This window comes from Diospyros lotus, chromosome 12 (assembly GCF_014633365.1).
Source record: "Diospyros lotus cultivar Yz01 chromosome 12, ASM1463336v1, whole genome shotgun sequence".
NCBI lineage: Eukaryota > Viridiplantae > Streptophyta > Magnoliopsida > Ericales > Ebenaceae > Diospyros > Diospyros lotus.
The window spans coordinates 28,170,428-28,189,162 of NC_068349.1; the positions used below are offsets into that span (position 1 = coordinate 28,170,428).

Below are 18,735 nucleotides of genomic sequence, written 5' to 3' on the forward strand. Positions count from 1 at the left end.
GCATGCATGATGCTTGGGCAGATTTGACTAATAGGCTCGATTGGGGTATTGGTTTGCAAGAAACAACATAAACTTAGTGGGCGATTGTTCATGTCAGTTTTAGATCTGTGTGCTAAAAGAAATTGAAACTTGTATATTGATCAAGAAGATCTTCTGTGATTTTTATATTTGTTTCGATTTAGTCTTCGTCGATTGTCAAGAATATTTTGTTAGATCTGGGGATTAAAGATAAATAGGTTCTTTATATGGTGGATGATGATAACCGGGTAGGGAGGAAAGGTTGCAACTGGTTGCATCTCGGTTTACTGTCTTCGTGTTTATTTTGTTTTCTATTTTTCACCGAATTCCCCCCCCCCCCCCCCGTTTAGTCTTGTTTTGACAGATCCGTTTGAGGTTCGTTGGGAGATGACTTTGGGTTGCACCCTTGCTACAAATCAAAATCATTATTCATCTAATCTATCGATGTTCGACAGCGCCGACCAGATTTTGGCGCCGTTGCCGGGGAACCGTCAAAACTATTTCTATCATAACATGATACTAATTTCTAACCCTTTTCCTTTTTTCCTTCACTGATTTTCTTCTAATATTACTAACTTTCATTTTTTTTTGTTTCTGGTTTCTTTTTAGGTGATCAGTTGTGCGACACAATATAGAAGAACCGTCAAACTGTTCTGCCATAACAAGATTTGTTTTCTGTCTTTCTTTTTCTTTTTAGTTCTCTTTCATTCTTTGTTGCTTTCTTTTGTTGCTTCTTCGTATCTTGCTCTTTGGTTTCTCTTTTCTTTTATTTCCTTGTTGATTCTTTGTGTTTTCTTTGTTCATTCTTTGTGTTTTTCTTTTCGGTTTGCTTGTTTTCTGTTTTTTTTTCCATAAACAACACTGTTCACTGCCGACGACTATCTCGGAATGCCCTGATTTTTGGTGTCCAAAGGAATGGGGGTGTGGGGAGAAACAATCACTGCTATGCAGTGAGGAGGGCGTATTTTGGCCAAAATCCAACATTTAGACCATTTTTTGGGCCACTTTGTGTTTTCTTGGTGTGTTTATGTGATTTTTCCTTATGTGTTTTGTTTTGTTTTTGTTCTTGTTGATACTTAATGCATGACTTGAGGAATTGAGGTTAGAGGCATATGAGAACTCCAGGATCTACAAGGAAAAGACCAAAGTTGCACACGACAAATTGATTGCCAAGAAGGAGTTCAACGTTGGCAATAAAGTCCTCCTCTACAATTCACGCCTAAAGCTGATGCCTGGTAAGTTGCGTTCTAGATGGGTTGGTCCTTTTGTGGTTACTCATGTTTCTCCCTATGGTGCTGTTGAGATCATGGACGGGTCGACTACGAAGAAATTCACAGTTAATGGGCAGAGGCTTAAACATTTCTACGAGGGCTTTACAGAACACACAGTGGAGGAACTATCTCTCTTGGACCTTCCTCCGACTTGATACCACCAGGCTGTTGCTCTCTCTTTACTTTTCTTACTTGTCCTATACCTCATTCTTGCTGCATGCTTACATTGAGGACAATGTAATGTTTGAGTGTGGGGGGGAGTTTTAGAATAAAAGTTTCTTTTCAAAAAAAAAATTAGCAAAATGAGGCAAATTGAGTTTGAAAGAATTTGGCATGATTAGAAAGTCGATCTTATCTTTTTGGGCTCTCAAGTAAATTGGCAATGAGTTTGGCTTGGTGGGTTGATTGAGGTAGTCTTTGTGAGGATATTTGTGCATGTTCTTTTTTATGCTATGCGTGCATTCACTAATCATGGGTATCACTCTAGAGCTTGTTTTGAATCGATATTGAAGCTATCAGTGCTCATGCATGTGAAAAGATGATTAAGGCATTCTTTCATTTTACTCACCTTACCCAAAAATTGAAAAAAAAAAAAAAAAAAAAAAAAAAGAGAGATCATTTCCCTTCTTTAGGTTGAAGAACATTCATTGCATCCCTTGATTATGAAAAAAAAAAAAATTTAAGCAAGTCCATTGGAATCAAAAGAAAATAGATAAAAAGGCCGAAGGCCAAGGTGAGATGGAGCGTAAAACGCACTCACCAAGGTTAGGATGGAGCGTAAAACGCACCCACCATTCAAAAAAAAAAAAAAAAGTTCGATTTTCTGCTTGCTTGATAGTTCTTCATTGATCTTGGGTTGTCTTGAATGTTTTCTTTCTTCCTAAAGTTTACTTTTCATTGTTATCTTCCTATCCCTTTCACCTTGCCATGTTGGAGCCATGAATAAAAGTCCTTTTGATTTGCATGCATAAAGCATTGAGAGTGGAGATTTAGAAGATGAGCATATCTGGTAGTGAAATTGTGATTGAGTGGAGTAAGGCATAGCATTTGAGGAACTTGAGAGCATATTCTTATTCTATGAGGGTCTTCTTATTTTGACTCGTCTTGCCAAGTAAAATTGTCATGCTACTTGTTTGTCTGGGAAGCGTAAGAAAGATGATCTTTGAGTGTTGAATTCCTATAAAACTTGTCGTGCCTCTCATTTTGCATTCTTCACATCTCTTTTGTTATTGAGTGTTAGTGTCTAGTGTTTTGCCCAGGAGTGCAAAAGTCTAAGTGTGGGGGAATTTGATAGAGCGCATATTTTCATATTATTTAGCCCTCATATTTAGTCTTTTTGCACGTTAGTTGTGTCATTTTATTCATCTTGATTTTGTTTTATTTTATTTTATAGGAATTGGGCTTCACACTATTTTATCTTATTTTGGACAGATTAGGGCTTCCTGGGTCATGAGGAATTTTGATGGCAAGAAGGGAAACAAGAAGATTGGAGACAAAAAAGCAAAAGTGTGCTCACAGATTTGACCTTCTGTACTTCTTTCGAGTTTTTGGCCAAGTTATAATCCCAGAACGTGAATGATGTCTTCAGAGATATTGTAGAGGACTTCTTGGGCTTTCTAGAATGGTATGATTTGTCCAAATCCGAGTTCGTTTGGGCCTCCAAATATTGCTTCAAGTTAGGGCCGAAAAGCTGGGCCAAAACCTAATTGGATTAGAATTCTGCACAAACATGGAATCTTTAAAAGGCCATAACTTGAGCTTCTGATGTCCAAATCAAGTGATTTAAAGCCCAAATTCATCTACTCTTCCTGATGCACAATTTTTATGAAGGGGACGAAGCCCAGAACGCACGTTATCCTATTCAAAATCGGCTGTGAAGTGACGGTAACCTAGGGTTTCCTCCCTAAGCTCTATTTAAGCACATTAAGTGGCCGATTTTGGAGAGATTCTTTTCTCACGTGAACAGTAGCCGATTTTCCTTTTTCTCCATTGTTCTTGTCAAGATGGAAGGCTAAGGATTTTGTAACCGGTTGCATGCCATACTCCTTATCTGGTTTGAATCTTTGGACGTTTTTGTATATCTATTTTCATCTTTAATCTTATGGTTTTGTTTCTTTGCTTCTTCTCAAGTGTGTATGTATTTTATGCGATTGTACGAATGCATGCATGATGCTTGGGCAGATTTGACTAATAGGCTCGATTGGGGTATTGGTTTGCAAGAAACAACATAAACTTAGTGGGCGATTGTTCATGTCGGTTTTAGATCTGTGTGCTAAAAGAAATTGAAACTTGTATATTGATCAAGAAGATCTTTTGTGATTTTTATATTTGTTTCGATTTAGTCTTCGGCGATTGTCAAGCATATTTTGTTAGATCTGGGGATTAAAGATAAATAAGTTCTTTATATGGTGGATGATGATAACCGGGTAGGGAGGAAAGGTTGCAACTGGTTGCATCTCGGTTTACTGTCTTCGTGTTTATTTTGTTTTCTGTTTTTCACCAAATTCCCCCCCCCCCCCCGTTTAGTCTTGTTTTGACAGATCCGTTTGAGGTTCGTTGTGAGACGACTTTGGGTTGCACCCTTGCTGCAAATCAAAATCATTATTCATCTAATCTATCGGTGTTCGACAGCCCAATCAGTCGTCTTATCTGACGATGGAGGCATTAGAGCTAATGTGATAGCGAACCAAATAATGTGAGCTCGATGGAATCAAAAGGTATAAAAGAGAGTTCGAGAGAAGCCGAAGTTTCTCAAGAATTAGCTAGCTACTATAAGGATAACAAGGTAATGTGGGAAAGGCTGATTGATAGCATGCATATTTAAGCTATATTTTGGCACTTCACCTCAGTCTTATTAGGCCATTTGAAGTAATTTTTGCTGATCTTTCATTGTTTCTTTTTTATTATACTTCAAACCATCCTTACACTATTTTCTATCTTACTTCTATGGATCCAGGCTTTAGGGAATATTAGATGGGCTAGAGAAGTGGCTCAACTAAAGGAGCTTGGGCTCACTTTCAAGGAGCAGACTTGGGCTGCTCAATTTTGCTGTTTTTGGGCTCACTTATTTTCTGTTGGGCTAGGCCCAACCCTAGCCTTCCTAGCCCTTCATTTCTTAGCCATGTATTTAAGGCCTCTTAGCACTTATTTCAGGAGGGAGGAAGAGAAAAGAGAGAGGATTCTCTGGCCATTTTTGTTGTTGTAGCATCTTTTCTGCTCTTCATTTTGTTCCATTTTGTCTTCCTTGCTGTAATGATACGCTAGAGCATTTGTAACCGGTTGTGTATCTTGAATCCATGTGGAATCTAAATCCCGGATGAGCTACGAAAACCTGGTTTGTTGTTTGTTTCTTATTCATTTCCATTTGGTTTAGTTTGAGCAGATTTGTGAATGCATGGAGTTCATGGCAGGTTTGTGTGAATTTGCATGGTTTCATTTTCTGTTAAATGCTTAAGAGAACAGAATGTTATAGCCGGTTGGTATAACATCTCGGAAATGAATATTATGTGCTTGAACGGTTGTTCTTGCATAGGTCCGAATAGGTTGAAAAGAGAGTGGATGGTTGCATTTTGTTTATAAGAGGTTTCTATATTCATTTTGTTATTCCAATCATTCTAATCCTTGGACGGTTGTTGGGGATGCTTTAAGTTTGATATCCAGAGATTAAAATATCTAACAAGCTAAGATTTATAGAGTGGACGAGGAAGATTTCATAGAGGGGACAAATACACAACCGGTTGCATTTCTTTTACTGATTTTTCATCCATCCTTGTCTTTCTGTTTTGTTAATTAGTTTTCTGTCGAAACCCCCCCCTAAGCAAACTGTTCTTTATATTGGTTCTCCTTGTTCGTAGAGGAAAGTGAGGCTCCTTGTGAGAGATGACCTAGGGTGCACTTTGCTGCAAACTAGAGAAGAGATACATACATAGATCTCTAATTCTGGAGTGGTTCGACAGCCGGCCACTGATCCAAGAGTGGGGTCATGCTGGTTGAGATGACTAGTGAAATTTAAGGTGCAGCGAGTCTCTTGAGATAACATGGTGATGTCATTGTTGCTGTTAGTGAAATGATGTTGTTAGGGAGGTCAAAGGTGACCATTGTGCATGATAGGACCTCGAAGTTAGGTGTTTGTTCTAGGCTGAGAAGGAAGTTGATTAAGGGTGGCTATGAAGTCTCGTGCCTGTGAGGGTAAGGCTATGGTGAGGAATTGTGGAGTTCAAAAACGTTGCAATGAGATTGAGGCTAGGTTGGTAATATTAGCTAAAAGATCATTACAAGGATGGTGGTGTAACCATGATAGCTTGAGGTGATGGATACGCGACCAAAAGCTAGAAGTCATGTTACGGGTGTGATGTAAGTAGTGACGGACCCGAGCCATGCTGCTGGGAACTAGTGTTGGGCCCAAATGTGTCCTTGTGGGAGCAATCCAGCCGTGAGACTGGGTGTTGGCTCGCCTAATGCACTGAGCAACATCGGTGATTATGCGGGTGGTCAGGGCCAAAAATCTGTGGCATACACGGTATGGGTAACAAGGGCTGTGGTTAAAAATTCCACGACCTTAAAGCAAAATAGTAGGATCACTTGCTCGTTGTAGGGTTTGACAACCGGAGTAAGGCTTAGTATAGGACATGATGGTGGAAATCTAAGGTATGGGTGTAGAACATTTAAGATGGGTTGCCCAATGAGAGTTCTTAGATATGGATAAGTGACCCCAGTTGGCGAGGGGGATCGGCTAATAAGAAGGGTTTCGGTAACTTTGTTGAGTATGGAAAGAATCCCTAGTTGGGAGAGTGTTATCGCGCGTGCATTGCTAAGCTTGAGTTGTGGACTCGAGTAGTGCATGTTATTGGCTGAAGAATGAAATTACCCACTATGAGGTATGAGTATGTAGATTATGCGTAATTCAGCAATAAGTGAAGGTCGACTAATTAAGCTAGCAGACCATGTGATGAATGGTCAATTATGGCTAAAAAAGCCAGATGGTTGCTTCCCATATAGTATTAGCATGGCTATTGTCGATCGGTAATGAGATGTTGCCATGAGGATCGACTCAAACTATGGATGTATATGATTGATGACAAAATGCCATGGTGGAATGGGTGTCAGTGTGCCTGATGGGTATTAGAAGTGATATTGTTGTGATTGATCAGTGCTAAGACATTGTTGTGTTTGATCAACGTAAAATCGTGGCAATATGTGATTGGCAAGGGAAATGTTGTCGTGTGATCGGCGTAAAATCATTGTTGATTGATCAGTGATGCAATGTTGTCGAGTTTGTTTGGCATTGTCATGGTTTGGTTTTGGTTTGATGAGCAAAATGGAAAGTTGATTGCAAAGTGATGCTTAGAGGCAGTTGAAGTCCATCAAAAGGATGAACATTATTGCGATAGTCAAGTGTCGTGACCAGGGACTAGTGGGGTTTGGCGGGAGACCAAAATGGCATCAATTGATGAATATCCTCAGGAGTGAGGATTAGTAGCCTAAGCGAAACCTTGAGGTGGGGATACCTCACGGGAAAGGTGAGCATCAGCTAAGTTATGAGATTCTCGAGTATGGGATTTCGAGAAATAGCTCAAGTATGGGATTGTCTTGGATAGAAAAATAAGTTGAAGAGAATTTCGAGGACAAAATTCATTTAAGAGGGGTTGGATGTAATACCCTGTATTACATGGTGATAGAAAATATATAATTTCTAGTTATTTCGAAAGGACCTCGGGTGGTCTGGGAATCTTGAAAGTTGATTTCGAGAAGTAAATTAATAAAATTTGTCGAATCGACGAACAGGGAATGCCCTAAGACTTGGATGTTTAGGGGAGAGGGCATGAGATTGATGAGCGTCTCAAGGTGAGGCTAATGATGTTGACAGCAATTAGATCGAGAATAGTTTTCAAAATAAATTCAATATAAGTCTGAATTGTTGGCTGAACTGAATGGTCATAAGGGACATCCGGGAAGTCAGGGGGACCTTAGGGGTGGTCCGATTTTGCAAGTGAGGCAACCCTGAAGTGTTTCTGGGCGGAGAAAATGTCTTGTGCAGGTGGAGGGACGAAATCGGCCTTTATCGAGTAAATGTTGGTTATTAATTTTTTGAGAAATCAAGATTTTGTGTAGCTTAATGTAATTAATTAAAGAATTGAAAGGTCCAAGTGCAATTATAAAAAAAAATAAGTGAAATTATGAGATAATTGAGGGTAAATGTGAGAATATACATATACATATAAGTGGATTGAGGGCCAAATTTTGAATAGTGCCCAATTTCTTTCAAATTTTGAAAGCAAAGAGAGAAAGAGAGCTCGCTCGTGAGAGTCATGGACGTGAGGGAGAGAAGCTGAGAGACAGAGAGAGTTGGGAGATGGTGGCTGTCCGATTGATGGCCGGCCGGAAGGGACGGCATCGCTGGCCGATTGTAGCAGCGGCTTGAAGAAGCCGTGGCTATGGCCGCAGTGTTGGAGCTTGGGGCATAGCGATGGAGGCCGAGGTAGAAGCAGCCAGTGGTGGTCTCACAAGTAACGGCTGAGGCGGCGACCGGCAATTGTTGAAGGAAGTAGCGGTAGCAACGACCGGAGGCCAAGTGAAGGCAGTGGTCGAGCGTTGGCTGGAGGCGAGCACAGGGAAGGCTGTTCGCTGCAGAGGCTGCCATCGGCGGTGGTCGCGATGCAGCCAGTAGCAACTGGTGATGGCAGCGTGGCCAGGAGCAACGGCTAGCAGAGCCAGGCAGCGGTGGTCGACCGCTGGTACGCGAGAGCAGGCGCTGTGCGCACACGAAGGAAGAAGAAAGAAGGTAGAAGAAGAAGAATTAAAAAAGAAAAAGAAATAAAAAAAATAAAGGAAAATCTAGAAAATGGAGAAAATATGGGGAAATAGTCAAAAATTCTAGAAAATTTGGAAAAAAAATTCTATAAATTAAATTGGGGCTCGAGGAGCGTTCTAGAGGCTCGAAAATGGGGTTTTAAGCGCGAGATGGCATCCCAAGAGGCAACGTCAGTGTGGGCGTTTGGCTAGATTTTTCCCTGCAGATTAATTTATTTCTTTTCAAATTATTTATATTATATTAGATAATATATACGTGTTGGTTGGATTATGCCCTCGGTTGGTGTTGGTTGGAAGCTGTTGATGGGTGGTTTTGCAGTGTTTGGCAAAATTGTAAGACCTGGTATAATGTCTGATGTATGGTTGAGTTTTTGTGTGTTTGGATCTAGGTCCTACCGAGGAGGCGGTGGTCCTAGAAGAGTTCAGAGTTCAGCCAGACATATTCGCCACTGTAGTAGAGAATAGGTTTCGAGCCAGATAAGGGATGACCTCAAGGGTGGCGGCTTTGCGAATGTCTGGTAATATTGATGAATGTATGTTGTGTGCAGTTACTTGTTGTGCATGTGCTATAGGTGGTCTAGTGGAGTCATATGGCCATGGGAGAAACTAGATGCATCCTAGGGGTAATTTGGTAGGTGAATGCCTCGAATAGGTGGGTTCGGAGGGCAGTGATGCCTCGCCATTCATGCATACATACTTGTCATTGCATCTCATATATTATCTTGTTTACATTTATTTACACCCTTATTGAGTCTTTATAACTCATGAGGTTTTACCTCGTGTTGTAGATGTTGCAAGCCCAGATGCAAATAGGGATGATGTTGGGAGGTTGAGTGGCGACTAGCGTTGTTGCTCAAGTTTGTATGTTGTATTCATTCCTGTATTTATATTCATGCGTGTTGAACTTATATGTTGTTGGGTGCTAGATAGTATCCAGTTTTATGTAATCAGCATAGTGTTGTATGTGATTATGAGCTTTATGTTGTAAATGGCTTTGGTTTGGTTGAGCCAAGTTGTCTGATCCTGTAAAGATTGAAAAGGTAATTCTCATAAATCCTTAGTGCTCAGCGAATTTTGATGTGTTGTTTGTGCTTGGGTCACCTTTGACTTGTTGTGTGGTAAGCTAAAGATAGGTGAAACTCACTCAGGTTTTGGGTCCTGTTCTGCTGTGTTTCTTTATTGTTTTGGGACCAATTCCTCAAGTGAAGCGAAAGGAAGGACGAAACCTAGTCCCCACCTAGAGTGTTTCTCGATAAAACATAGTCCATCTCTTCACTAGTTTGGTTGCGTGTGTGAGTAGCGCCCGTAGGTGGGAGCGGGTCGTTACACTTGCACACCCTAAAGGGTGTCTTCCAGCCCTCCAAACCTGCCTAGTGAACTAAAGGGTCCCACCGCATGCCTCCATGCATGTGTGACACATGTCCTATCATGCCACATGTCCTAATCCTTAACCTACTATAAATAGACCCCGGTCCCATACCTGTGGGACCCAAATCTAAACCCCGAAGACCCAGACCTAAGAAATATCCAACAACCCAAATCCACAAACCTCCTTCTTATCTGAAGCCTCATACTGTTTTGAAGACTCTGAAGCATAACATGCATCCATTCCTTTCCACATCTTCTGACCTAGGCATCGAAGGGTCTGCACTGGAGAGATACCCGTGTGCTTTTTTACCTTTCTTGTGCTATAAACCCCGAAGACCAAAAGCTCTTGAAAACCCTTTCGATGACACCTTAGAGAGTTTTGAGCACCTCCCAAAGACACACACATCTCACTTGGAGCCAAAGACCCAGAACCACAGCCAAAGACCTTTTGGGTCTCGACCTACCCGAAGACCCCTTCGAGACTTCATACCAGCCACCAGGCCTTCCACAACCGAAGACCCTTCTAGGTTTCCCGATCACCGAAGACCCTTCGAGATCTCACTCACCCAAAGACACCTCCAAACACCAACCGGGGTGACATTCCAACTCTCTCGTATAGCGGATCAAACCTCGCCCACACTTTGCTTTACTGATTTGCCTCTAAGCTCCCCAAGACAAACAAAATTTGATTATTGTATTCCGACAACAATAAAAGTCCACATTTGGATGTCTATTTCTATTAGCAAAAAAGTCATATCATGAAAGAGTGCGAAACAATCTGTCATTGTTGCATCAACTATGGAGACAAAATTTATGGCATGTTTTGAAGCCACAATCCATGCATTATGGTTGTGGAGCTTTATTTCAAGGCTTGGGGTTGTCGACACCATAAGCAAGCTGCTAAAAATTTATTACGATAGTTCTGTAGCAATTTTCTTCTCCAAGAACAACAAATACTCAAGAGGTACCAAACACATGGAATTGAAGTATTTTTCCATTAAGTAGGAAGTTTAGAAACAGAGAGTTTTGCTTGATCACATAAGGAGGAATCTCATAATAGCAAATCCTTTAACGAGAGGTTTACAACCAAAGTTAAGGAACATGTACATAGAATGGAACTTGGTTGTAATGATGATTAATATTGTGATGAGACTTTGAGCTCAATGATGTTTTTCTTATATATATTAGGTTTTTCCTATTTTTTATATTTGTGTACACATTATTATTTTCAAGCAAATAGGAAAAGTTTTTACGAGCACTATTGTGGACCATTATGGATTTATGATGAGTTGTGAGTGTACTGGTATATGGAAGGGAGTGCACCACATTAAATAGTGCGTGACTGTCATAACTGACATTGAACAATTTGTCATGTTATAATGTTATATTATCAACCATGACATTGAACAATTTGTCATGTTATAATGTTATATTATCAACCATTATCATTAATCAGGTCAAGTGGGAGAATATAAAATATATTTCCGATTAATGGATTGACGAGGGTAGTGGAAGGGCAATTATCTTGATGAGAGAAATTACCTCAATTACTACATAAGAACGGTTATCGGTACTCCCTCTTCCTATAAATTTATAACATGAACTCATAAAAATTTCACGAACATATTTTGTGGTTGAATTTTTATGTTGAATACAAATGTCAATTACAACAAACACTTAAAAAAGTTATAATATAACTAGATCCCTCTGCATATACGGCAGCTTCAGATTAGCCAGGACCTCCTTCACTAGCTACACAAAAGCTTTATACAATTTCAGGTAACAAATTATTCAACTAAATCCCAATAGCATCCTCTCTTCCTGGAAGCGACTACAAGGTGCACAAAGAAAAGCAAATACTTTAAGATAGGAACACAACATGAAACATTACCCAGCCACGTGTAATTATTGGAAAATTAAGTGCAAACAGGGAAGACTAATCGCATGATCAGGTGGTCTTATCTTTTCCTCCCTTTGGGTTGGACTTGAACCAAGGTATCCACATAGAGGTGGTCTCCTGGTACACCCTGTAGGCTTCAGCTCTGTAATCTCTTTGCAGCATCCTTCTTTCCACAAGAATGGTGACATATGCCAAGCACATAGTATTGATCAGTGAACCCAGAAAGGTCCATCCATATCCAAGATTCCAAGCAAAGATGACCAGTCCCCACCACCACAGCTGCTCGCCGAAGTAGTTTGGATGGCGAGAGTAGCACCACAGGCCCTTGTCAAGATTCGGCACCACGGCCTTGCCAGCTTCCTTCAGCTTCTCGTTTCTCCTCACGAATTCGTGTAGCTGGGTGTCGGCAAAGTAGGCGACGAGTATGCCCGTAATGCAGACGATTACGGCTACGGAATCCCAGAAATTCCACGGTTTGTCAACTGAATGGATGAAGTAAAAGGGCAGACATACTCCCATCAGAAACACCTGCCAAAGAGAAACCAGACTGTTCTTTCAGGCAATTCATCGAACAGCTAGTGTGGGCCACTCAAGGAAACGCTGGATAATTACCTGCTGGGAGAGGTAGACGGAGAAGAAGGAAACCCACCACCAATTTTTTCCGTACTCTTGGCGCATGTCGGAAAATCTCCAGTCCTCCCTGGCGCCCCACTGCCACCGTTCTCGGCGGAAATAGTTGTGCGTGAGCCTGATGCTCCATAGCCAGGTTAAGAGTATCACAATCCTCGACCTCCAAGGGTGGTCAAAGTTGCCGGACGCCGGCAGAGGGTGCGTTGCGTAGTAATGTACAAGCATCACTGGTATGATGGTCCAGTAAACATCTATCAGCTGCAGCATCCATTGATTGATCACCGGAAAAAAAAAAAAAAAAAAAACAAAGAAATATTGTTAATTGTGAAAAAAGGACGTTGAGAAAAGAAAACTACAAGCATTGAGAAATGAAGAACGGACCCAGTGGCTGGACTGGAGGAGACCAATAAGCCAGAAGAGGAGATTGACGTTGAGGAAGAAGAGGAGGTTGGCTAGAAGGAAAGGGTGCCGGTAGCTCCAAGCCCAGATAACATCATGGTGATGATCGGACTGATGGTAATGGCCAAGGAAGCAGAGATAGAAAAGCAGAGAAGGTAGAGGAGCCAACACCGCTATGCTCACGTTCTTCAAATTACTACGCCCCATGCTCACGCCCTCTACTCGCAGCCTCCGTCTTATTCATATATATATATAGAGAGAGAGAGAGAGAGAGTTTTGTTTAGGAAATGAGCCTCAAAAGGACACCAAAATGTAAGCTGGCACTGCTACCCCATCATTTTCTCCATAACCCTTTTTGCCAACAAACGGGGAAGAAAGTGTTTTGATGGACTTATCAAATTAATATTTGGATTTTGTTTGGAATTAAATTCATCTTTTAAATAAAATAATTTTTATAACTTTTACACTTGTGGTAAATTTAATATTTTTATTTATAAAATTATCGAATAAGCAGTTACACTTTCAGACTCAAAATCAAAGATAATTGAATTATAAAACTAATCATTTTACTGACTAATATTAAGTCCAAACTTGAGCGCAAAAGTAACTTACACAGTCAAATTTTGTCGTAAAAGAATTTTATGGGGTTAAGGTTTAAACTTAACATTATTAACAGTGATAATTATTACTCAAAATTCTTATTTATTTATAATTGAATTCTTTAATTTGATCGTGATTATAATTTTGATTATAATTTTGAATTTGACTGTAGTTATGATATTATTAAATTCAATTTTATGTGAGATTTATCCCATCTGAAAGAATATTCTCATGCGTCATCTCTCTGATCAGAATATGATTTTATGTGTTCATCTATAAATAATTTTAGATATATAAATAGGTACTAAAGTCACATAAAATAAGACAAAGTGTGTGTGTCAATATCACTTTTATACTACTAATATTTGGTTAGCGATATTTTATTTTTTTTGTCCATAATTTTTTTCGATTTGAATTTTTCACCTTAAATTATGTGTTATGTGTGATTGATTGGTTTAATTGTGATTTGTATTTGATCTAATTCCATAACATTAACAATGAAAATATAAAGACTCTTGGATGGCGCTTAAATGATATGTTTGTAAGGGTGGCATGGCCTCCAGTCTCAAATTTAAAAGTTGGGAGGCCAATTTAGTCTCAAACCGAAGTTGGAGGGCTAATTTGTCAATTTACCCAATATTTAGATATAAACAGAGACTTGATTTAAGTAGAATAACACAACATTTTGCCTTCTAATTTCAACATATATATTCTAATCTTTCAACTCATCTAAAAAAACTCTTAAGAATCGTTTAATGCATCGATGGACTCCCTAAATCATAAATTCATAAATCGTATGTTTAAGACTCTTGAGACCTCAATCCAGCCCAAAACGTGGAACAATGGAACCATCACATTGAACGATTATAAATTGATACTTATAATTGTTCTTCATTCATGGGAAGATTTAAGACATTATAAAGTTACTAATTGGGTTTAACCTTGCCTTAGAGGTTCATTCATTCTTATCTCGAAGGTTGGACTTAAGTTCAAATACATTGCTTTTTACACAATGGGATTGATTCACCACAGTTCAACTCATCTCATTAGATCATCAACTTTCTTGACCTTTTAGCACTAAGTATGTATCAGCCCTCATACATGATTTTACGACTTTGCGAAAACTTGTATTTTTGATAAATACACTGCTGATTGATCTATCTTTATTTGTAGAGCCCGATTCCAAAGAATTTAGGGTTGAGAGTAGGACTATCGACATATTATTTTTATTTATTTTTCTAATCATGATGGTGTTGGTGGGTTTTATGATTGCCAGTGCAACAACACTAGGAACCCTTCTTTTCTCTTCTAGGACTCAATTAAGACTCAATCTCCCTACTACCTGTTAACGTTGGAGAGAATAAAGGAGTGATGACTAGCTAGGGGGCCAAATACAACTAGTAATCACCTGGAATGGCAACTTGATTGACAAGTGAAATGGATCATCCTAATTAATTATTAGTTAGCTTCAACTTGCAACCATGCACGCCCCCTCATATAGAGAGTCAAAGAGGGAGGCACGCCCTCTTTCTAATAATTGTACAAATCACTTTATCTTAATAGTCGGATTAGACTAACTAATTCAACCATTGAATAGGGAATTGGCTACAAATTTATCTCAAAAAAATGGTTGATTTTTTTTTAAATGAATCATGGTTGAACTAATGAACTAACAAAAAGATTTTGGGTTTTGAATTTCATTTTTAAATATTAAAAAATATAATAATAATAATAATAATAATAATAATAATAATAAAAATTTAAAGTACTTGAAATGAGTTTACGTCTACTATTTGAATACCATTTATCATTTCGATAATATATAAGATTTTCAATTTAAATATTTAATCATGAGTTTTATTTTACTTTCATCGTAAATTTGTGTTGACATTATTGCAAAAATATTTTGAATTATAGGATCATTAATGTTACTTAATATACTTTTAAATCTATTAATCCTTATGCAATAAATTTTAACTTTAAGAATTTTTATATCATCCTCTTAATCAATGTATATTTATTTTATTTTATAAAAATACATGTTGGTTCGAGCCTGAACCGTAAACCTCTTCTCTTCCAATTCGATACCCCAATCTCATTTTCAAGACTATAGCAAAACGTAAACTAATTAGAAGATACATTTTTCATTAAATTCCTAATTATAAAGAAATACACTTATGGGCTTAACTTATGGAAAATATTTTTTAATAATTGAAATCTCTAATTAAAAAATAAAAATTTAAATTTCTAAGTTTTAACTTTAATGCCATGTTTTGTAGAGATGCTTTTTAAGTTATCCATAGATGGAAGACACTCATTGTAAAGCAATGGAGCCGAAAGATGAAAGAAATAAAGCTTTCTTGCGGGCACAAGATTCTTGGGGCAATGATAGTTGTGAGCGAGAGAGACTCACATACAAATTCAAACACCTTTATCTCCAACTTCAGTACTCTCTACTAATTTCTTTGTGTTTTTTTAAATAATATTTAGTATTTAATATTTAAAAATATAATATTTATTTAGATCAAATACAAATTATTACATCATTTATCATCTTATTAAATTTGTAAATCGAGTAAATTATCGAAACCAAATCATACAGTAAAAGGATACTAATTGAGAAATTCGGTAGATTATTATTGTTAAAGTATAATAATAAATTTATAGTTGTGAGAAAGTGTTAGTTAGGGATGTAAGAATCCTCCGATACTTAAGTTAGTCTCAATTGAAAAGCAGAGAAGTATTCAAATAGTTTTTGTTGAAGTTCTCCTCAATTGGTGAGATAACTCCTTATTTGTAAAAATTAAGACTAATAGGTGAAAAAGCATTCGTATTTTCTAAAATTATTTATTTTTTATCTTCAAGTAAAAATTTTGAAGATGAGTTGACGAATTTCTAACAAGTCATAATTCGAAAAATCTCGTAGAGACTTTATTTTTGAGATTTGTAAGAGACTCTGAATAATTTTTGAGATTTTTTCTTTTTGGGCCTATTTTATCTTTGGGATTACATTGTTGGGTCCTAATAATTAGCAAACTCAAATATGGCATTAAATTATGATTAATTTTAGCAAATATGAAACATTAATTACTAAAAATAATATAATAAGACTAAATTTGTCGATAATAATAATGTAATAAAATAAAAGCATGCATTGTGATAGGTAATTATGAAAAGAAGCAGCCATGCGTGGTGCAATGATGATTGATGCTTATGGTGATGCAGCTAATCATAATCATAATGCCTTGATCCAATGATTACCAAAGAATGCAATGAGAATTCAACTCACTGGTCCCTCTCTCTCTCTCTCTCTCTCGCCTCCCAAACCAACCGTAATTCAAAACTACCCACGAAATCATGCACCCCTTAGCTTGCTGTTATTCCACTGTCAAATGGAATGCTGTAATTACAACTAAGTTTTTGCTAAATAATTTTTATAAATTAATGTAATATTATATATATAGATAAATTTAATAATATTTTATTTAAAGTTAATAATAATTTATAAAAAATATTATTAATTTTAAGTAAAATTATTATAAATTTATGTATATAGCGCTAAGAGAATTTTTTGACAAATTAATAGGATTGCTTGGACAAAAAATCAATCATATATTCGTATTCATATAGGTTTGGTTAATCAAATATGAAAATTATTTTCTAATATAATATATTTTATAGTGAAGGAGAGGAAGCTTAACTATACGAAAAAGTAAGTAAATGTTGCTTAATTCTTAATTGTTATTTTTCAAATAAAAATTTATTTACTAAACTTGAAATAATATTCTAATATTTACGCATTCTCCCTTTGTTGAGATCATCATAAAAACTCACCTCGACCCCTTCGTTGTCCATTACAAGAAAAAGGGTTTCTAGCGATGGGCAGATTCATCGTTAAAAATTGAATTCTGGTATTCATATTAATAGACTTTTAATGATAAGAAATTCTTATTATTTTCACAGGATTATTTACTTCATTGTTAAGTGCTTCAACAATATAAAACATAAATAGTTGTTGATCATAATAAGGACTAGGTGCTAAATTTGATCGATGTTGTAGGAATTTGCACCAATAAATTTCTTTCGCATCCACTCATCACATCATAGGACGTTGCATTGGAGATGACTTCTTCGTGAAAAATTGAAAATTCTACAAAAATAAATAATTTTATTTGAGAGTATTCTTGAAAAGTCCTTCTATGCCTAAATTAGGAATTGGATATGAGGTTGGGAACAACTAATCTTAACAAGTACTTTGATAAAACAATAAAATGAATTGGAATGTAGTGCTTAAGGATAGGAAGATGATGTTACCTCTGCCCGGAAGGCCTTTTACAGTGGCTTATATCTAAAATTTAATAAATGCCCTTTTAAATTTCTCGATAGTTTAAATTTCTACCCCCCCCTCCCAAGCTTTTAGTGTTTAAATTTGTTGGGCCCTCAACATTTCCAAGTCAACCCTATAAGATCCACTCATATCCAATCAATCTTCTTGAATTTCACTTTTTACTCTTTATGCTTCCTTGATCAATAAGAGCATCTAATATGAGGTATTAATTAATTACAATTTCTGATGACATTTTATAGCCCTAGACCTCCAAGTTGTTGTGGTTTGGACAGCTCGAGTACAAAGTTGACGAGGATGTGACTTTTAAACACTAGTTGAGATTGACATTTGATATCAAATTCACTTAGTTGGATCATCCAAAGGCAAGTTTACTTGTCAAATCAGGTTTCTAGAGGACTTTCTTTAATGGGTGGTTCATTTAGAACCATAATTGTATAAGATTGAAAATAATGTTGTAATTTCTTTCCACGACAACTAATGAGAACTTTTTTAGTACGAGGTACCTACGTTCAAGCCCTGGAAGACACTACTAACATAATAAACTAGCCTTTGTGTGCAATTTTCTTCATGAACCAAGATTATATATGTTTAAAGCCTGCTCACTAATTGATAAATAGGCCAGTGCATGGTTGGTCCCCCCTTCTTCAAGTTTGTTTTTAAAAGTATTGTTAATATTAGATAATTGTTTAAATCTTCGAAGGCACACTGACACTCTTCCTCCTATTGAAAGGTTTGGGCTTGTTTGAACACTCAGAAGAATGTGAGACATTAGTCAATCGCGTAGTGTTGTACCCTAGAGTTATAAAGGACTCTATGTAAAACACTATTTTATTTATGTCTGATGAAACATTCTTTATCAATAAGCATTCTTTAATTAATATATATTTGTATGCTTGATTGATAAAATTCCTAGATCACTTTACAGAAGATTATATAAAAAAAGTATTTTCGACTGTTAAGGCCTTCTTTAATTTTTTGTTTTTTTTTTTTTTGATAACCTAAGTTTCTAGTTTCGTCCGACTAATCCTGAGAGAGAACAACATTTCTTTATGGTTTGCTTTTCAAATAAATTCATATGCAATTACAACCTATACACATTCAAAGGCGAACATTCGAGAAGTGGTTGCCCTCCCTATGGACCTCCCCTTCACATTATGCAGACAGAACTCCTAGAAGGGCGACATGGAGCACCAAGACCCTGTCTCCACAAGAATTCGAACCTTTAATACTTACTCGCTTTAACCTTTAAATGCTTTACCGCTGAGTCATGTTCATGAAAATTTTATTTTTTTATAGGTATTTTTTATGGTTAAAGGTTTGCTTTTTTATATATATTTGTAGCTTTATATATATATATATAATCTATAAGTATCATTACACCCCTGGCTACC

At 37.2% G+C, this 18,735-nt stretch overlaps 1 protein-coding gene across 1 annotated transcript; it reads right to left on the minus strand.

The window, feature by feature from the left end:
* Positions 1 to 11,240: 11,240 nt before the first annotated feature.
* LOC127786939 (uncharacterized protein C594.04c) lies at positions 11,241 to 12,731 on the minus strand. Its single transcript, XM_052314729.1, has 3 exons — positions 12,379 to 12,731; positions 11,980 to 12,255; positions 11,241 to 11,895 (listed from the first exon to the last, which is right to left on the minus strand). The coding sequence occupies exons 1-3, from the start codon at positions 12,601 to 12,603 to the stop codon at positions 11,416 to 11,418; spliced, it is 981 nt and encodes a 326-aa protein (XP_052170689.1). The 5' UTR covers positions 12,604 to 12,731; the 3' UTR covers positions 11,241 to 11,415.
* Between the last annotated feature and the right edge of the window lie 6,004 nt (positions 12,732 to 18,735).

Excerpts from the sequence above, each read along its gene's own strand:
- LOC127786939 (XM_052314729.1), bottom strand. The coding sequence starts at position 12,603 with ATGGGGCGTAGTAATTTGAAGAACGTGAGCATAGCGGTGTTGGCTCCT. Across the intron at positions 12,256-12,378 it reads TCCTCCAGTCCAGCCACTGG|CTGATAGATGTTTACTGGAC; the intron begins GTCCGTTCTTCA and ends TGGATGCTGCAG. Across the intron at positions 11,896-11,979 it reads CCGTCTACCTCTCCCAGCAG|GTGTTTCTGATGGGAGTATG; the intron begins GTAATTATCCAG and ends TCTCTTTGGCAG.